Source organism: Danaus plexippus, chromosome 17, assembly GCF_018135715.1.
Source record: "Danaus plexippus chromosome 17, MEX_DaPlex, whole genome shotgun sequence".
In the NCBI taxonomy this organism is placed as follows: Eukaryota; Metazoa; Arthropoda; class Insecta; order Lepidoptera; family Nymphalidae; genus Danaus; species Danaus plexippus.
In genome coordinates, this window is record NC_083548.1 from 1,082,738 (window position 1) to 1,102,398 (window position 19,661).

A 19,661-nucleotide genomic window follows, 5' to 3' on the forward strand; every position below is an offset into this window, starting at 1 on the left:
CAATTTTTGACATTTATAGATTCTTCATAGTAAAAGCACATTCGTAAGAAAATTCATGGGAAACACTTTCATATTCATTAAATATTATTTTTCCTTTTGTGGTTCACAAAAAGGGCTCCTTTTTAAGGTTTCTCTTAATGTCTAGCGCCAGTATCACGCTGATGTTCTAGTATTGCAGTTTAGTACTTGTCAGTTATAGTAATTCCCTTACTTGCATGCAGAGAGAAGTTTTTATCTGTATACCAGATAGTTAGGTTGGGCTGGTAGAGGTATTTTAAATTCTTTGTGATAGTAAAGAACCCAAATTGCATTCGAAAATACAATCCCTACAAAAATGGCAGAGAGCCAAAAACTTTTGACTTGGTGATGATGGTGAGTTATTTGACGATACATTTGGTGAGTCCTAAGGTTATTATCCCCCACCTTACGCACTTTTTGATTAGTCGAAATCTTTATTTTGGATATTTGAGAGGTTCTAGATCATCACCATAACCTACTTCTCCTGTCAAAGGACATCTTAGAAAGATATACATATTTCAAGTTCTACGTTTTTCATCGTAATGGCCCTGAAAAATTTGTGCCTTACTTACAAATGTTCGGCCAGCTACTCGAAAGCCATTATTTTGGACATAAAGAGAACCTGGAACTTTCTGGCAAAATTCGGTTTTCTTTGTATGTCTAATGTAATAAAAAATATAATAAAATATAATAAAAAATATTACATTAGACATTCAGACAGAACAATGGTTTCTAAATTAGCCAGCTGTTATGCAAGAATAGTATGGTATGATTATAGAATATACCGTCTACCGTTGAATATATCAAACAACACTGTTTAGTTCGGTTACACATCTCTTGGGGTCAGATACGAAATGAGGAAAGTATTCATACAATTTTATTAACGCAACAATAACTCGTAGCTCACACCGCTGTATGAGCTGATACAATGGAATAAATTAATATAATTACCTTAAACTATTAAATACATTTTCGCAATTAAATGGCAAGTATAATAAAACTATATCTTGGTCTTCTTAAACTTTCATCTAAGTTAGATATCTATTCTCATTTTATTTACATAATGTTTATTTTTTTTTATATTTCATCAGTCGCAACTGTTATGACACGCGAGGATGAATAAATTATACTCGACTGCACAATCAGGCGTACACACAGCTTAATATTGGAAAGTGGAGTAAGTATTGTATGGTCTGTGGCTGTATTGACACATTAAGAATGATTTATTGGTAATAAACGAAACTTGTGTTTATTTAACACACGTGAATGCTTTGATAAATTATATGTATCTATAAAATTTATGTCTTTTTAATCCATATATATTGAATTGTTTCGGCTATTATAATTTTGTTTGTAAGTATCGCTTAAATACTTAGTTTTATTGTAATAGTTATTTTCCTTTGTGTCAGCGAGGCTAGACTTGGATCATAAAAACTACTTCAATCATTATATTATGTAGTTCGTGTTTCTATAGAACATTTCATGGCCATTAGGCAAGTTAGACATACAAGTTTGAGGTAAGTTATCATTACCTACCATTTGTGATTATTAATTCTGTATCCAAAGAATTTAATATTTCAAGCTTATTCTCAGAAAACGTTTCCATTGTTCAACTTTTGGTCTTTTTTACCTACGTACCTAAAAACAAGAAAGCAAAAACTCCAATAGCCAAGACGTAGTACAATTTCAATGTTTAGTCTAAAATCCATACAGCCTTATAAAGCGAATAGGTTTGATCGGGGATAAAGTATGTTTTTCCTGTAACATATAGGTAATATACCCAAGAATACCTAACATAGACATCGTTTTATCCATTGCTCACTAACAATTTTACGGGACTATTGTAAGGGGAAGGAAAACGTTAGAAATAAACATCTTTTTTATCCTCCTTGGATTATCCTAAAGACAAATTGTATGTATTTACCTTAAATGAATAAATGTAGGAAACAGAATCTTAAAACAGTGCAATGTCAAATGAAATGTTATTTAAAAGATCGCATCTTCGTGTTGGAGGGTACGAATCAAGTGATAAACATGTTCCGCTGGCAGGTTTTTATTTTTTGCCGTTCGTTAATGAATGACGTACTTGTGAACGTTTTACAATTTACATATATATAAATTATCTTGAGATATCGATAAGGACCAATGGTTTGATAGCGTACCTATTGGCAATTTTTTCTGTAAAATTAATAACAATTTGAATATCAATATTATGTTATATATTATAAAACAATGTCCCCCACCGCGTCTGTCTGTCCGCGAACTCAAAAACCACTGCACCGATTTTCAAGCGGTTTTCTCCACTCTATAGCGTGATTCTCGAGGAAGGTTTCAGGATATAATTTGTTAAGTTTCTATATTTATTTGTGTGTTTGTCTAAGATATCGGGAAAAATGAGATGACTGGGAGCTTTTACCGAAAATGCGGCCTAAAACCTTTGAGATATAACAAAAAAAATGTATGGTGGAATTGTGTAGGCACCTTATATAGGTTTACACAAAAATCAGTGGTGGCATCTATCAATTTGAGAAGGATAACATTCTATATAAATTTTAATACTTTTAAATATTGTCATTCATGAAGTGTTTATTGGAAAGCTACTAACATAATTACGGTATTAAGTCTTATCAAAATAAATTACGTCGTGGTCAAGCCTACATCTGCATCTGTAAATTACTGTATGAATCATTTAAATCGGAAATACCATTTGAAAGTTATCATAAAATCTGTAAGTTTAATAATTGTCAAAAGTAAATCCTCGCGATAGCTCGCTCAGTCTAGTCGCTTCGCATGACTCGGTCGCTGACCCTCCCCCCGCAACGTCTTGCCTACTCTTTCGTTACCTAATAACCAAACGACAATAACGCACGGTTGACGACTATATTTTCTTTAGTTTTTTAATTAGACACTTAAGTACAACGTCTTGTATTTCTTTTCTTATTAATTAATATAGTCCAGGGTCAGATATTAAAATTTGCGAGAATAGACTTAAGTACAAGGTGCTTTTCGCACGGGCAATATGTTGTCCTATCACGTGTTATCCCTAAGCAAAATTTGTTCGTTTTTACACACGATCACGTCATTAATGTTTTATACAATTAACAAACTACTATTAGCATAAAAAATATAGTATTGCTTCGTTAACATTTAATATATGTTTAACCACTGTAACGTAGTATTTAATTAAAATAGGAAAGCAAATAAAACAATGAGCGGTTTAGATGACATATCGAAATTGTCTATTCTGTCAAGCTGATTACATAGACTATAGACTAACATTTTTATTTGGTTTATGGCTTAGGACAGATGCCTATAGATACTTTACATCTCCCTTTCTTTATAAACTAAACAAACTTAAAAACGTTTTCTTACATTTTAAAACTAACTTATTATTCTTTAATTAACATGAATGAACATAATAAATTTTATATGACAAAACAATGACTTACTATTATGTGAATAGTAAACTAACATTATTCATCTAATAATTAATGTTGCACAAGAAAATATAAAATGATTGTAAATTTACTGAGCACAGCTTTAATAAGTACTGATTTAAGTGTTATTAAAGATCAAGTCTATTTACTGGTTTTATTATTCTACCATATCTTGATGATCTAGGTGCTGTTGATGGTTGAGTGAGTGTTGACTCCAGCATGTGATTAGAACTACTTGGTGATGAACTTGTTGATGTCGGTTGAGACTCCAGGGCAGCAGGTGATTGTGGTGATGGAACCTGTTGTGTTGTTGGTTCTTCTGTATATTTAATATCAGGAACTACCACTCTGTTTCTGGTTATGTCTGCTTGAGTCTTGTGCAAATGACTGAAGTTTCTGCGTAGTATTTGTCCTTGATCAGTTTGGATGATAACGGATCTTGGTAAACCTTCAGGCCTTTCTAACACCCTTGCCCCCTCCCATTGACGGTGGGCAACTTTGTGTCTGACCTTCTCATTAATTTCAAAAGAATCTGGTTTTTTAGTGTGCCTATTACCATATTTGGCTTGTACTTCTCTTAGTCGTTTAAGCTCAGTGGTCACTCCTGTTATTATTTTTGGTTTTAAGTTGTTGTCGTTTATAGGTAATGGAGATCTGGTAATTCTGCTGTATAGACGTTGATTGGGTGAGCCTAAAATATCATTTCTTGGAGTATTTCTCCAGTTTAATAAAGCAAGTTGGACATCAGACTTGTCCATACTGCATTTTTTCAATATGTTCTTGACTACTTGAACTGCTTTTTCAGCAAGCCCATTGCCCTGAGGGTGATGTGGACTGGAGGTGACATGGTTAAATTTCCACTCTTTTTGAAAGGCCTTGAATTCTCTGGACATGTATTGTGGTCCATTGTCAGTTTGTAGCTCTTCTGGTACTCCATGCACGGCAAACCATTGTTTCAATTGTTCTATAACTTCATACGATGACTGACCTTTTAGCTGTCGAAAATCCACATATCCGGAGTAGCTGTCACAGATTACTATGTAAGTTTTACCTTTTAGTTCAAACAGATCAGATGCAACTATTTGCCATGGAAGTGTAGGAAATTTTTTAACTAGCACTATATCTTTTATGTTATCTCTTTGTGTTTGTTCACAGATGGAGCAGGTTTTGACTAGTTTTATAATGTCGTGGTACTGTCCTTTCCAATAGAAAAGTTGTCGTGCTCTTCTTAAACAGCTGTTTATACCTAGATGTCCTTGATGAATATTCTTTAGCATTTTGGGGATCTGTAATTTAGGTACCACAATTTTATTTCCTTTAAAAATTATACCGTTCAGATAGCTTAGTTCTTCTTTAAAATTAAAATAGTGTTGTAGTTCTGTAGGAAGGTCCCTGACTTTGTCTGGAAATCCTTGTATTATTGTCTTAAGTAGTAACTGTGAGTGTTGGTCTTCTTTTGTGGCTGTAATTAACTCTTGTTTAGCATTTACTGACATAGGTAGTATAACTGCAACTTTCAGATTTTCTTCTTGTTCATATTTTAGATTAGAGGTATCACAGTCTCGACTAAGGAAGTCTGCCAGTGGTATCTCTGTACCTTTTTTAAATATAACTTTTGGTGAGTATGGTGTAAGATTAAATAATATCCGTTGCAATCTTGCTGGAGCAGATTGTATGTTTTTCTTGAAGATAGACTCAAGTGGCTTATGGTCTGATTCTACTGTCAGTTCTTTGCCGTAAACATATTCGTGAAATTTCTTACATCCAAACAGTATAGCGAGTGCTTCCTTTTCGATCTGTGGATAGTTCTGTTCACATTTGGTCAACGCCCTTGCTCCGAATGCTATTGGTTGTCCTTCTTGGAGGAGTGCAGCACCAAGATTTTTTGAACTTGCGTCTACACTTAATGTTACAGGTTTATTTACATCATATAGTCTTAATACTGGAGGCCTCTGGAGAACTTGTTTTATTTTGTTCCATGTTTCTTCGTGATGAACTTCCCATATAAAGTTTGTATTTTTGTGTAGCAAGTCTCTTAGTGGATTTGTTAGGTCTGACATATTCGGGATGAATTTATTTAGGTATGTGATCATTCCTAGTAGTCTCTGTAGCTCCGTTTTATTTGTTGGCGTCTTCATTGCTTGTATGGCTTCAACTTTTTCTGGGTCTGCTTCTAGTCCATTAGCTGAAACAATGTGCCCCAGGAATTTAATTCTTTCTGATTCAAAAATGCACTTATTTTTATTTAGTTTGAACCCTGAATTCTTCAGTGTTTCTATAACTTTGCTAACAGTTTTCTTAAGTTCTTCTCTACTTTTTGCATAGATAAAGATGTCATCGATTGACACTCTTGCGTTTTTAAATTTACTGAGCAAATTTGTTAAAATTTCTTGGAATATTTCAGGAGCCGATGATACTCCGAAAGGAAGTCTCTTGAAAGAATATCTTCCCCATGGCGTAGCAAAAGTTAATATCTTTTGTGTTCTTTCAGAAAGTCTAATCTGCCAAAATCCTTTTGTACAATCTAACAATGCAAAGAATTTAGAACCTTTAATGTCTGCTGAAATTTCTTCTATAGTAGTAAGTGGAAAATGACGTCTAAGAATGTTTTTATTTACATCTGACGGATCAATACAGATTCTTATTTTACCTTTTTGTCTCACAATTACCATAGGACTCACGGCAGGGGTAGGCTCTGTTTCTGGTTTAATAACATCTAACTTAACCATTCTATCAAGTTCTTGCCTTACCTCGTCTCTTATAGCATGTGGAATTCTTCTTGACGGTCTAATTTCCAGTCTCGGGTTCTCAATAAGGTCAATATCATATTCAAAGTTTTTATAACATCCTAAGCCTTCGAAGATATCATTTTTACATTCACTTTCCTTCAGTGTTTTCACTCGTGCAATAAGTTCTAATTTTTCACATGTATCAAGTCCTAGAATTGGTGTAACTTTTTCTTTAACTATCTTGAATATTATGTTTCTTTTTTCATTTTTTATTTTACATAGTAACTCTGCTTCACCTAGAACTGCCATTTTATCTTCTGTATAACTTATTAAATTTTTTGTTCGGCTTGGTTTCAGACTTGCCTTTAGTTTGTTCATCAAGTGTCTCGGTAACACATTGCATTGTGCTCCTGTGTCTAATTTGGCAGCAAATTTTATTTTACCAACTTGTATTGTTTCTGTCCAGTCTTTCTTATCTCCACCACTTACAGCTGATATATATACCTCGTCTTCTGAACAATCTGACATTTCTTCTACAGTGTTCACTTTATTTTTTAATTTAGGATTATAGTTCTTTGTGCGGCACATTTTGGCAAAGTGACCATTTTTGTTGCACTTGGTACAGGGTTTGTTAAATGCTGGACATTCTCTGCGTTTGTGATTTGAACCACACCTTTTGCAGTCAAAATTTTCATTTTCTTTGTTTTTGACACTTTTGTTTTTGACTACTAGTACTTTATCTGTTTTATTTTTGCTTTCAAACTCATCTAATTGTTTGGACGCTTGTTCACTAGTTTTACAGATATTAATAGCTTTGGTTAAGTCTAATTTATCCTCTGTCAACAATTTCTCTCTGACTTGATTGGATCGGATACCAAAAACTATTTTGTCCTTTAACATTTCGTCCAGTAAATTGTCAAATTCGCATTTGATTGCCTGAGTTTTTATTCGGGTTAAAAATTCGTTAAAATATTCATCTTCATTTTGTTCAATCTTAAAAAATATATATCTTTCGAATGATATATTTGTTTTTGGTGCAAAATACTCTTTGAACCTGTTTTTGATGGCGGCCAGGTTTTTTTTTTCTGTATCGCTCAGATTGAAACTATTGTATATTTCGATCGCTTCTGGGCCTATTACTGCCATAAATGTTGCTGCCTGGACATCGGCTGGCTTTTTATCTAGCTGAACAGCGATTGCATACCACTCAAACTGTTGTAACCAGTTTTTCCAACACGTTGATTTGTCCGAGTCAATTTGTAGGTTAGCCGGCGGCTTTATTCCAGATACTGCGTCGTTCGTAGCCATTTTACAACTTTCTCACGAATTTCTTCGTTTCCTTTTTTTAACACGTTTTTAAATAGTTCTGACACCATGTAACGTAGTATTTAATTAAAATAGGAAAGCAAATAAAACAATGAGCGGTTTAGATGACATATCGAAATTGTCTATTCTGTCAAGCTGATTACATAGACTATAGACTAACATTTTTATTTGGTTTATGGCTTAGGACAGATGCCTATAGATACTTTACAACCACTAAATATGATGAAATTTTATTTTTTCTTGATTTAACTCAAAAAGAAGGTATGTGCCCAACCAATGTTACGTAACATACGCTATTTAATATTTTTTTGTAAAGAAACCGTGCGAAGCCGGGGCGAGTAGTTAGTTATAAAATAATACTTATTTGGAATACATGTTTAAATTGAGAAAGACCATAGAGCTTTCTAGAAATTTCACTCCTCGAGTACATTGATTTTTTTAACTTGTTTAGAACAAATATCAAACTTGTCTGCTAAAATCTAAGTATAATTTCTAAGTCTACCCGTCCATGGATAGTTCCACATGCGGAATACTAGACATGCGTTACCTCTCAAAGTGTTAATTTATTACGTAGAGCTATGTTGAACCAAAAGTAACATGATAAAATAGTTATCAGATATACAAAAGGTCAATTCTAATATGAAATAAAATATTTTTATGCTGATTGTACTTAATTGTGATAACATGCTGATTGTACTTATAAATGTATATCTGTATATATGTAAAGGACAAACATATTTATTATGGCCGATATTTAGTACTCTCAACTCAGTGTGTCACTTGATAATTATTGTAATCAAGCGACAAATATTATAAGTATAGTGTTTATTTTTAAAACCTGATATGAATGTATCAAAAATGGAAAGTTATTTAAGTTATAAACAACCTTCAAAACGACTTTCACTTGATTTCACCGAAATATAAATCAAATAATATTTTTAATTCAGCACAATATTTAATGTTGGCAACAATTGTTATTGTAAACTTGCATTTTATTATTTCATTTATCTAATGTACTTTGTTAGTTGTAGGAAATTAAACCGGTATAATTATTTAATGTGTGTGTTTATACATTATGCATATTCGGTTTTTCTTTCCCTCTTATTACGAAACCGTTGTTCGTTTTTATTTTTTAGTAAGAATAATTATCCAATTACGTTGTAGCTTAGAGACGCCTATTAATGGCTGCGAAACAATTTGATGTTGACGTCATAATGTTTAATTTTACTCGCTAATAAGAGTTTCTTAATATTATGCTTAGCACAAGTTTGTGTGCACACAGTACATACAAAGTGCTTTCCGTTTTTTATTCTATTTAATGAACTTATTACTCATTAAATGACTTGTATAATGAAAGAAAAATTTGTTAAAAGAAAAACTTGCAACGCTCCGTGTCTAATGTCAAAATGCAAAGTTGGTTTAATAATATTGAAAGCCTAAATCAATTTATGCTTTATTTGATGGAAACAGGTGAAGTCGCCGGCATCATATTGTCTGCTCATATTAACTTTAAAAGTAAACACGATCGTAATTTCAAATCCGATATCTTATGTAAGAGATAATGATGATGGATAGCAAACAACTCTTGATATTGGTTTACAGATAACAATATATCATTCCTTTACAATATATGTTACAGATAATAAATAAATAAACCATAATCCAAATATATATTATAAATATAGACTGTATAAAAAAAAATACGCCTCATTTAGACTTATTCTTAAATTTATGCACAATGACTATTGTCTATTTTGACAGTTTAATAAAATAAATTCTGCTCGTTGGAGAAAAGGTACTTAACATAATGTTTACTTAATGAAGACGATAAATGTATTTGGTAGCAAGAAGATCAGCGATATTTTTAATGATACTTTATAACAATGAGAAGTAGAGATAATGATCTGATTCTCGTGACAATTTTATCAATTCATGACGTCCCACGTTAAAATGACAGATGTCAATAAACAAAAATATATTTTTGACGTTGGCTAAATATTCCACGGTTCAGGAGCGATTGAAGCTATATTTAATATATATATATATATATATATATATATATATATATATATATATATATATATATATATATATATATATATATATATACTTACATTAATATATGTATGGTTATCCTTGTGTATTTGAATGTGTAATTATTATATGATTACTGATTTTTCAAATCATTTATTTTATTGAGAGAATTTCTTATTTTCAGATCTAAGACTTTCGCGAGGATTCATTGAAATGAAATTAAAATTTTCGTATTTACAGCGTGACTTATTTTTTTCTAAGTACATACTTCCGAAGTTTCATTTACTTTGCAACAACCATGATAACGAGCAGACTAGATGAGAATGATTTCTTACTTTCCTAGTGTACCGCTCTGGATGTGTTTTGAGGTCTCGCTGTGTAGATTTTCTATTTTCTATGCTGTTAAGCAGTTTCTGGGGTCACAGGTCTAAAATAAATTGTAGCCACTTTCTCTATTAAAATTGTAATGTTTTTTAATTTCAATAGCTTCGCGGATTAACCTCGGTATGTACCTGTCTTCACGAGCGAGGAATTGTGGTTTGTCAAACCGAATGTAGTGGCCTGGTTTGCCCATTGTGTGTTCACACACTGCTGACGTCGATATGCGCCTGTTTTTAATGCCAGAGACATGTTCCTTCACCCTTGTACCGATGCTCTTCTTCGTCTGTCCAATGTATGACAAGCCACAGTCACAATCGACTTTTTATACGCCGCTTGTTGTAAAGGAATACTCTTTATCGGTCTTAAGAATTGGCTCACTTTTTTGTGTGTTTTGTATATAGTTTAGATCGAAACCTTCTTCAAGATTCTGTTGGCCTATTCTGTCAGTAACTTCCTTAACATCTGGCAATATCGCAGGTTGTCGCTCAACTGTAGGTGGCTTCAAATCTTTCTTGCGATGCTGGCGAGGCACTGGCAGGTTGTTGGTGAGCACATGTTTTACATGCTGCAGCTCGGCTACTTGATAGTTAGCATCACAAAGGTGTTGTGCTCTCTGTGACGAAGATTTGCCAACGGTAGGTAACTGGATAGGGTGGTGGCGTGAGTTACCATTGAGATCCCTATTCGAATCCCATTTACCCAATTCCCAATTAGGTCCCAATTAGGCTTCGTTTTGTATGTAGTTAAAAAACAATCGCGTAGTAAATCCAAATTTTTTTTTTTTTTATTCTTGTAAAAAAAATATTATTCTAATAAAACCTTAACCATTTTGTTGTCTGGCTTTATTTTAAATTCTATTTTTTAAGTAATAATTTCAAACAGAATTTATAATAAATATTAAACACAGTGGAATGTACTCGGTAAAAGTTTCGGCTGGCGAGAAACCTTCTCTTATTTAATTAAAAGTATTTTTGAGACGATCTCAAGTTATTATTCGACATAATGTATACGTTTTTGCGTGGAAAATAAACAGAGGTATTGAAACTTAAATTCCAATCGTTTCATAAAAAAAAAATTAACTCTGTAAACACTTTTGACTGTACCAGTGCTATCATTATAGGCCCTGTTTCAGCGTTTATATAACGTACCTGTAAACTTTATTGTAAAAACGTAAAATTTAGAAGAACTATAGAATAAGATACTTATGCTGTACGTTGTTACGTTTGGTAGACGTAATTAATATTTGTCCCGTTGTAAGATACGGATATGGATCACATTGATGGATCTGAATGACGAAAAAGCCACAATTTTGTAAAGTAGTATGATATTTAAATGTAACTAACCATATCTGTACTTATAACTTGTCTGGCCATATATAATTACTGTTACATAAAAACTTTTCTCTTTTTTAACTTTTAAATTTTTTGAATTTGGAAGACGGTATATTATTTTAAAAGCTGCTGTCGTTTTTGCGCCATTTCACAGGTTTTTTGTGTTCATTATCACATAACAATATGGAATGAGGTGTTAAAGAAAATAAAATTACAATGATGATCGTTTTGTGCAAAGTTGGTATGGATCCGGCGCTGATAGTCCAGCTACTTGAAATGCATGGTCTCAGCGCAAGAGCATACGTTCGTAGATCGTATTATCAAATTGACTGTTGAAGACTAGAAAAGATCGGGTGGCCGAGTGATGTTAGAAATACAGAGGCTGTTAATTCTGGTAAAACTACAAGTCACCCCTGTGGAAACGGTCTCATAAATTCTCATAACTGATAGATTCTTATAGAAATCTGTATCAGAAAATTTTTTCAATCTTATAAATATTTTTTTAACTTTCAAATTCTGATACCCAGTTAGCTGTTTTGTATCAGAATTTATAAGACTTTTTCCACAGGGACCGAAACTCCATTACGAAGCAATAGTTTTATCCTGAGGAATGAAGGTTTCCGACAGGGCTCTGCGAGTGTTATAAAACAATACCTGAAGCTGGGCGCTTATCGTCGATATACAAGAGTGTGGTGTGGTGGAGCATGTCTTATCAGGGAGTCACAAAACCAGTTTTTAAAATATGCCCTGGAATGCCCGGCAAGAGTTTTAACCTGTCACAATTCACGAGCTTCCTAAGCTTGTAAGAGCTGAAGACGGACCCTCATCTAGCTCGGACCTCTAGCCTCTAGATTTCAAATGGTCAGTTGTAGCGAACGTAGCCTCAATATGTAGCCGTTGGTACTCATTTAAATAAAATTATAATTAATTCATTAAAAATAATACATTCCATCCGTAACAGAACTTATGGCTAGACGAATTATATGTAAAAATTCGACTAAAAAGCCCAATATAAACAAAATTTTAATATATATCTAAACTAAAAGTACGCAGAATGATTAAAAATTAGAATAGAGAAGGTTATTTTGGCTGTAGATATTATAATAATAGCGTTCTGTATGTACTGATTACAAAGATACAGAAATATTGCCAAGCGTCGTACAATTGAGGTGACTAATTAATCCTAGAAGTTAGGACCATGATACAATTTCTGTATAACATAAGACAAGCATTTTAATCCTGCTTTGCGTTTGTTATGTACCTAACTGACCATGTATGTATGTATTTGTCTTGACATTTCATTTCATGCCTTAGAGATGGGTCAAAACGATATCTTGTATTATTTTGCGGTTATTTGGGACAAAATATCTTGAAATTCCGTTGGTTAATCACACTATATGGAATAACAAGAAGTAGAGGGTATGTTTCTGCTTTTGGGAGAAGTGTTTATTAAAATATTTGACTTTTACAGCTAGGGGTTTCTTTAAAAAAGTTTTGTACCGATGTTTCGGTGTTTCTCCACTGCTAACGTTTGTCAAAAAGTTGTTTTATTTTATAAATAAGAGGATATATTCGTTGTAGTGATGCTGTGACTTCATGTTATAATAACTATCTACTAGAACCGATAAAGTCACCTATATCATACAATGCTTGTCTTTGACAAGTTTCCCAACTACGTGGATTTGGAGAAAGTATGCTCTAGGACGAACCGGCTTCCGAGTCTGCCCAGCAGTTCATAATATTGCTAGGCGTGAAAAGAAATCTCCCTGAAACAGTTCCTCATGCCTCAAAGTGGAGTCATTCAGGCGATGTCGGTCAACTAAAACATTTAAAACCTTTTAGAGCCAAAAGCATGCGCTAAGGTTTCAAGGCGGACTGCATCACATACGGCTGGTGGTGGAATTTTGTCCTCTACTCCGGGTCATTAGGTACTACCATAGAAAAAGTATGGCTTCAAACGGAAGTGTTGTTAGATCCACTTCAGTTGACGCCGAGTTATTAAATGTAAACAAACTTGGACCGAACATACGAAGTACTAAAATCAGGTAAAAAGCTTTTATACTCCAGTCACGGTGCACAGCAATGACTGTGGGGATGCCTGTACCTACCATCCCTCGGATGTATCGGCTGTGTCGCTTAAATAAAAACTGGTTGTAACCTTCGCCAGTCGTAAACCCAGCGTTCCATGCTTCCATAGAGTGTGAACAATGACTCCCATCAGTTCCATTCATCTAACTGAAAGTTTCTAATACCATCATCCAAACTATAAACGCTTGGGTCTTGTCCTTGTCTAAGTATGGCTCATAGGGGACAGTGACCAGCTGATCTGGAGATGCCTTGAATTTAGATGGTTGGAGTCCAAAATATAATTATATGACAATTAATTCATACGTCAACAAATTGGATTTGAGAAATCAAAAAGACTTGCTCTCGTCTGCCCGTGATCACGGTTGCTGCAAAGTAACCGAAATGTCGGGAGTGTGTATTTTTGCATCCTTGAGTAGGTTTTCACTTATAATTTGTAATATCCACCACACCTTATGCTTCGTCAAGGTCTCTAACGGCTTACTTTTGTAAATATACACGCACATACTTATACGTAATTTTTCCTACAAACAAACACATCTATTAGGATTATATGAGGTCTCTACACTTATAGAAGTTTTGACAGAATAACAATTAATACAGATGCAGAATATGCATTCAATGTATAATAATATTTTTAAAGCAGACTAGAGCAAAAATGTTACAAGCGAAGATGAGTTAGCAGTTTCCCGCTGCCAGCTAGCCGCTAGCCGTTAAATAAATAAGACAATTTGAAAATTATTCCATTTATTGCTCCACAAGGTAGTCAAGCCTTCCCAGCAGACACACATCGGTTACGACTATGTGTGCACAACAGAACCATTATTTATAACTTAGCATTCTAATTATCAGGTACATTACAATATACGATCTGTCTTGTTGTTCCGACTTCCGACGGACGTGGAAGCTCACGTGTATTGAGGTCGTCTATTGACGTCGTTTCTGAACACACACAGTACATAAACAAGATGCCCAACTCGTACAGCCGCGGCAGATTATGCTCGTTACATTTACTTTTATATAAAAATTAATATTAAACGTTATTAAATAATATGTTTCATAAATAATTTAATAACATTTGTGTTGAATTGCAACATTTATTGCAACGCCATCTGTCGGTCGAGGTTTGAATTTCACGTACTTAGGTCTTTTAAAATTTTCTATTCAAGTGTGCATTTTCTATCTTCTTTACGAAAACGTAAATAAAACGATGTTCAGACTCAATGAAGGCAAGAATTTCAAAATTACTTTTTCCATTAAATTTTTTTTTAATCTCATTCTTCTTGGCAAGAAAAGCATTCGACTTCCGAGGACTTGATTTTTAAACAACAATTCACGTCAGACCCTCGCAGATAGATGGCGTTTTCATTTTGTTTGTCGAACATGAAGCATGATGTATCATACAATATTATTATATAAACACGTCACTTTACATTCTAAATAAATTGTACAAAACGAATGCCGTGAAAATATGGATATTTTTAAAGTTGTTCAACTATTCGTGTTAACCGTTTTACTTATCGTTGTGGCCCCTCTGATGAGGATGTTCATAATTGGCACATTACACTATACTACGCTCAATAGCTATGAAAAAAAAAAATGAATACAGATAATAAAGTCATTGAGAAAATCACAAGAAAACAGCTCTCTGAACTTATATTGAATATTTGTTATACAAGAATAATACGTGATAAATGATTAGTGAAAAGTCAACGAGGACAATAAATTATATAACGTTTTAAACATCAGGGAGGATATTTGCCTGCAGCTGCCATCTAGTGTCTTAAATCCGTCAAACGACAATAAGTAAAACGATCACACATGATCTATGATCTATTTTATAAACCGCGGATGATTTTAATGTTAATAAATTATAAAAATATAGAGCCACTTGCGACTGCTCATTGAAACAGGTTTACATTCACACATTGAGATCACAGGTGTTCGTTACCCTGGCCAACGATCGCTGGAACCCCAGTCTACACCGCCGCTAGTATAACCGTCGGCACCGAGGCGTCCCAGCCGTCGGTCGGGCTCAGCGTCTAAACTACTCTATCCACAACAGACTCACAAACGCTCATATTTACAACTCTCTCAGCTCCACAGCGGTGACATTTGTCTCATTCATTAGCTGTTATTTACACGTCGAGTAATGAACAGCGCTAGCACCTTCACGGAGACAGTGAGAGCGGAACCTTTCCATCGACGATACAATCTACGTATTAACACTGATTTAATTTAATTTCCTTTATCAAAAACAAATAAACACGTCCGACCTCGGACTGCTCTAGTGGGTGTCGAGTAACGAGTCCGTGAGAGCCATCGCTGTGATAAAGTGTAATGGCAGTGTTCGTTAACCTCTATACAATAGTGTTTATTCGTCTTTGCGCGGCCGAAATATATATATACTGTTACATCGATCGGAAAAATATATAGAAAAAAAAACAACTTTGTCTTTAAAAAACAATATTAAAAACGAAATACCAATAAATAGTAAATTATATAATAATATTTACATTTACCGCTAAGTTAGCCAAGCCGAAATTATTATAGCACCAAAAGACGTGATCAAATAAAAAAAAAAATGACATTGACAGAAAAGTTTCAGTTTTAACTAAATTTACACACCGACACTGAATCTAATCATTATAAACGTTAAAAATAAGTTATCCCCGCCAGCCGTCCCTGTTACAATATATTAAAGTAAATGGTAATTTATTACTTTCATGAAAACTCCCTGACTAGAGGTACCGTCTTATACGTTACTGAATACATCACAACTACCTACGGCGTGACATCGCACAGAGGAAATAAAACGAACGTAAAAAAAAACGTAGTGTCTACAGACGTTTGAGCTTTGCCAAACTATAAAACAGTCACTTCTTAGAGTGAAATCACATTTCACGTTTTAAACCTACCCCCGGCGCTCGCCGGGAACCGAAGTAGCAACTACTGAACCAATCGGATATTATATCCGATAAATATAACTTTCACAATACAAACGAGCCGATCCAGTCTCTCCAGCGTATTCCGAACGAATAAAGAGCTACCGAGCGAATAAGGAGCGGCGACACACGATCACAGTCAGGGCTTCCACCGAAGCGAACCGGTGACGTTCAGGAACACGAGGAACGCGACGAGAGCGCCGCTCGGTCCAGGAGTGCAGTCGCCGGCGCGGCGGACGCTGAACGTAATAGAAATAGGTTGTGATGATGACTCGTGTGATGACTCGCGTGATGACTCGCGCGATGACCGGGTCGCGCAGAGTATAAAGTGTAAAGACACGTCTAGAATTAATTCAGGCAGTGAGAGTTAAAACTGTATTTCCTTTCAAAAAATTATTGCTCCAAAATACAGACTCAAAATTAGGTCCTAAATGAAAATCCGCTTAATTTTATTTTAGCCAAATATTTTATATACAATGAGGTAGATACGGGAGTGCCCCTTTCATACGACAGCTTTGATGTCTCAGCTTCTTTAAATCTAAAATTCTGTAGTCCATTACAAGTTTTAGGCCGAGTTTTAAATATGAATTACTTTAACCTTACACAAGTATGTACATATTCGCTTCTGTTATCGCGTCGTCCCTTCCGACAGAAACATGTCCGCTACAATAGGTATGTACAATAGTTTCTGTGTACTGCAAACGTGACGACCTTCCAATGAAGACGGACATTTTTGATTTGGTACAAATGAGGTCTTTATACAGAGTTATTTATCGAGGTGTCCAACCGTATATTACAATAAGTGTTACGTCGTAAACTATTTGGTAACGAGAGTGAACATTAAAAAAAAATATATAAATAAACGTTCCGAAACCGCTGCTTAAAAAATAACCCTGTATAAATTATGCTTACGGTCGTAGGCTACGCTATCATATTATAAGGTGAGTATTATGTTATCATCGAAAAGCATGGAGGTTACGTAAGGTAACGGTACCTACGGAATGGCACACATCGAAGACTACGAGAAAAAAACTGTATAGATACAAAAAAAATCCTAAACATCGATTACTGTACTTGCGAGTGATTATGTACACCGTACTAAACTATTGTATAACGTGCTCGTATCCGATCGTCACTTGTACTGTCAGCTGTCAGCTGTCACTGTCACTGGTCAACAAGGCTCCGAGGGCTCGTGTTTATCTTGCATCTCTCTCTCTCTTCTGTCCATCTCCCTCTCCCTCTCCTGCAGCCGCAGCTCTCTCCTGGCGAGCTCCGCCTCCCGGTCGTCCAGCTGCCTCTCCCTCTCCGACAGCCTGGCCTCGGCGTCCAGCAGGCGGGCGGTGAGTTCGGAGGGCGGAGGTGACGTGGAGGAAGTGACGTCGTCGACGGGCGGAGTCAGCGGCTTCAGCGCCACGTTCGGCTGGAAGTCGTGCTCGAAGCGGCTGCAGTCGGCGACGCGGACCACCCTCTCGGGGTGCTGCAGTTCGGGCTCCCTCTTGCCCCAGGGCCTGAAGGACGGCCGATACCGCAGATGAGCGTACGGGTCCAGATATATCGCGTAGCTGTAATCCTCGCCGCGCGTCTTCTTGGGAGGCGACTCGGGAGGCTCGGTCTTGCACACTATCGTCTCCACCACCTGGAATTAAAAAATATCGACATCAGATACTCGGTTCACGTAATTCAAGGCATCAATCGATCGGACGCCGGCGATGGTCTTTGTTTACACATATGTTTTCACCTCGTGACTCACAATCTTTGTGCTTTCTCGACACGCCTCGACCCTGTGTGACGTCATCGTAAACAATGTCACGACCTATTTATTAAAAGCCACGGCTTGTACATTATAAAGCTGGCGCGGGTGACATCTGACGACTTGTATATAACAAAGAACGTGGATGCATAAAACGAAAATCAAAATGTAATCTCGAAAACGCGTCTTACGTAATAGAGGTGGGGAGGTGGGGGTTTGGATGTCAGGGGGTCGGCCCGTCATTGTGAGCTCGCGAGTCCGTGGTTTGAGGTAGCAGGGGTCGCGGTGGCTGAATGTAGGTCGCGGGGAGCAGACGAACCCTAGACGATACGGACACTTGTATAACAAAGCTACAATTATTGTAACTGGCTTTCTTGCTCTATTCCGTTGAGTACCGTCAACTATGGTCAGTATTGATTTTTTATTCTCCATGCAATAGTGCTGCCAGCAACAATTTATTACCTTAATTGCTATTAACTAACAGCATAACTAAATGCAAATACAAACAAATGTTTCGAAACTCATACTTTTCTGTAATAGCATCAATTTAAGCCGTAATTTCTGTGTAAAAATATATTTCTAAGAGACGGTCTAGTTAAATAGGCGTGTTTAAATCATAATAGGGATGTGGCCCGGGTACTCGCTGTGCCAGTGCACAAGATCTCGTTGTAAGTAGGTGAAGCAAAGAAAGGTAGGTCAATGTGGATGGTAGGTTAGAGCTCACGTGGCCTAGTTGCTAGTAATTCAGCGGCTGTTTGAGCACGTGCCGTTCCTTGTAAATAACCTGCTTAATTCGCGAGGTTTTAAGACTATAATTTAAAAAAGTCTTTTGTACTTTTTTTTAACTCAACTTTCGAGTTCTGCTTTTTGTATGAGTAAAAGCAATATTCCTCTATCTTTATATAGATATTTTCATATCAATGATCGTCTGGTGACGCACTCAATTCATGTTATCGTTACGGAGTTAACATTTGCTGATAACGTCGGTGTTTATTATTTTGCTGCTTCTTGTATTGATTTTATTTACTCCTTCATTGAATTTAAAATATATGTTTTAAATACATTCAATTTATTTTCGATTCAACGTCGGAATAGAATTATTAATGAAATAAGTAAAACATTCTCCATACAGCTGAAGAAGCTGCTTGTGAAACAAATTTTTAGGGCTGCGACTGTTGCGACAAAGGTAATAATAATTTGGATTTAATAAATAAATAAATATATATATATATATATATATATCCTCCTTTAAAAGTATGAAAGAGCTATTAGATATTATCTGTATAAATTGACTACAAATAAATTATAATAAAATAAGTATAAGAAACTGTTATATTAAAAACAATATTAAAATGTACAGGATTTATTATAATTGATTATTATTAATGTTTTTATTGTTTACCTATAATCATTATTTTTGTTTTATTTTCCCGCCAGCCCTGCATTGACATTTGTTTTGACAGTAGCAAAACGGCGCGAATTCCAGCGTCTGCGAAACGTCGGTTATTTAATTAGAGGCTTGTTTTGATATTACGTAGCCAGACGTGTTTACGGCTATTCTTCAATGGAACGTTTATTTTAGACGCCATTACAGTTTTATAGTGTGCTAGCTCATTAACAGGAAT

At 35.2% G+C, this 19,661-nt stretch overlaps 1 protein-coding gene across 1 annotated transcript in view; it reads right to left on the reverse strand.

Annotated features, from left to right (window-relative positions):
* Positions 1-14,071: 14,071 nt before the first annotated feature.
* LOC116771458 (ski oncogene) overlaps positions 14,072-19,661 on the reverse strand; it is a 31,569-nt gene continuing 25,979 nt past the window's right edge. Inside the window, exon 2 of the mRNA XM_032663302.2 lies at positions 14,072-17,922. Within this exon, the coding sequence (XP_032519193.2) occupies positions 17,458-17,922 (465 nt within the window). The 3' untranslated portion in view covers positions 14,072-17,457. The remainder of the gene's footprint in view (positions 17,923-19,661) is intronic.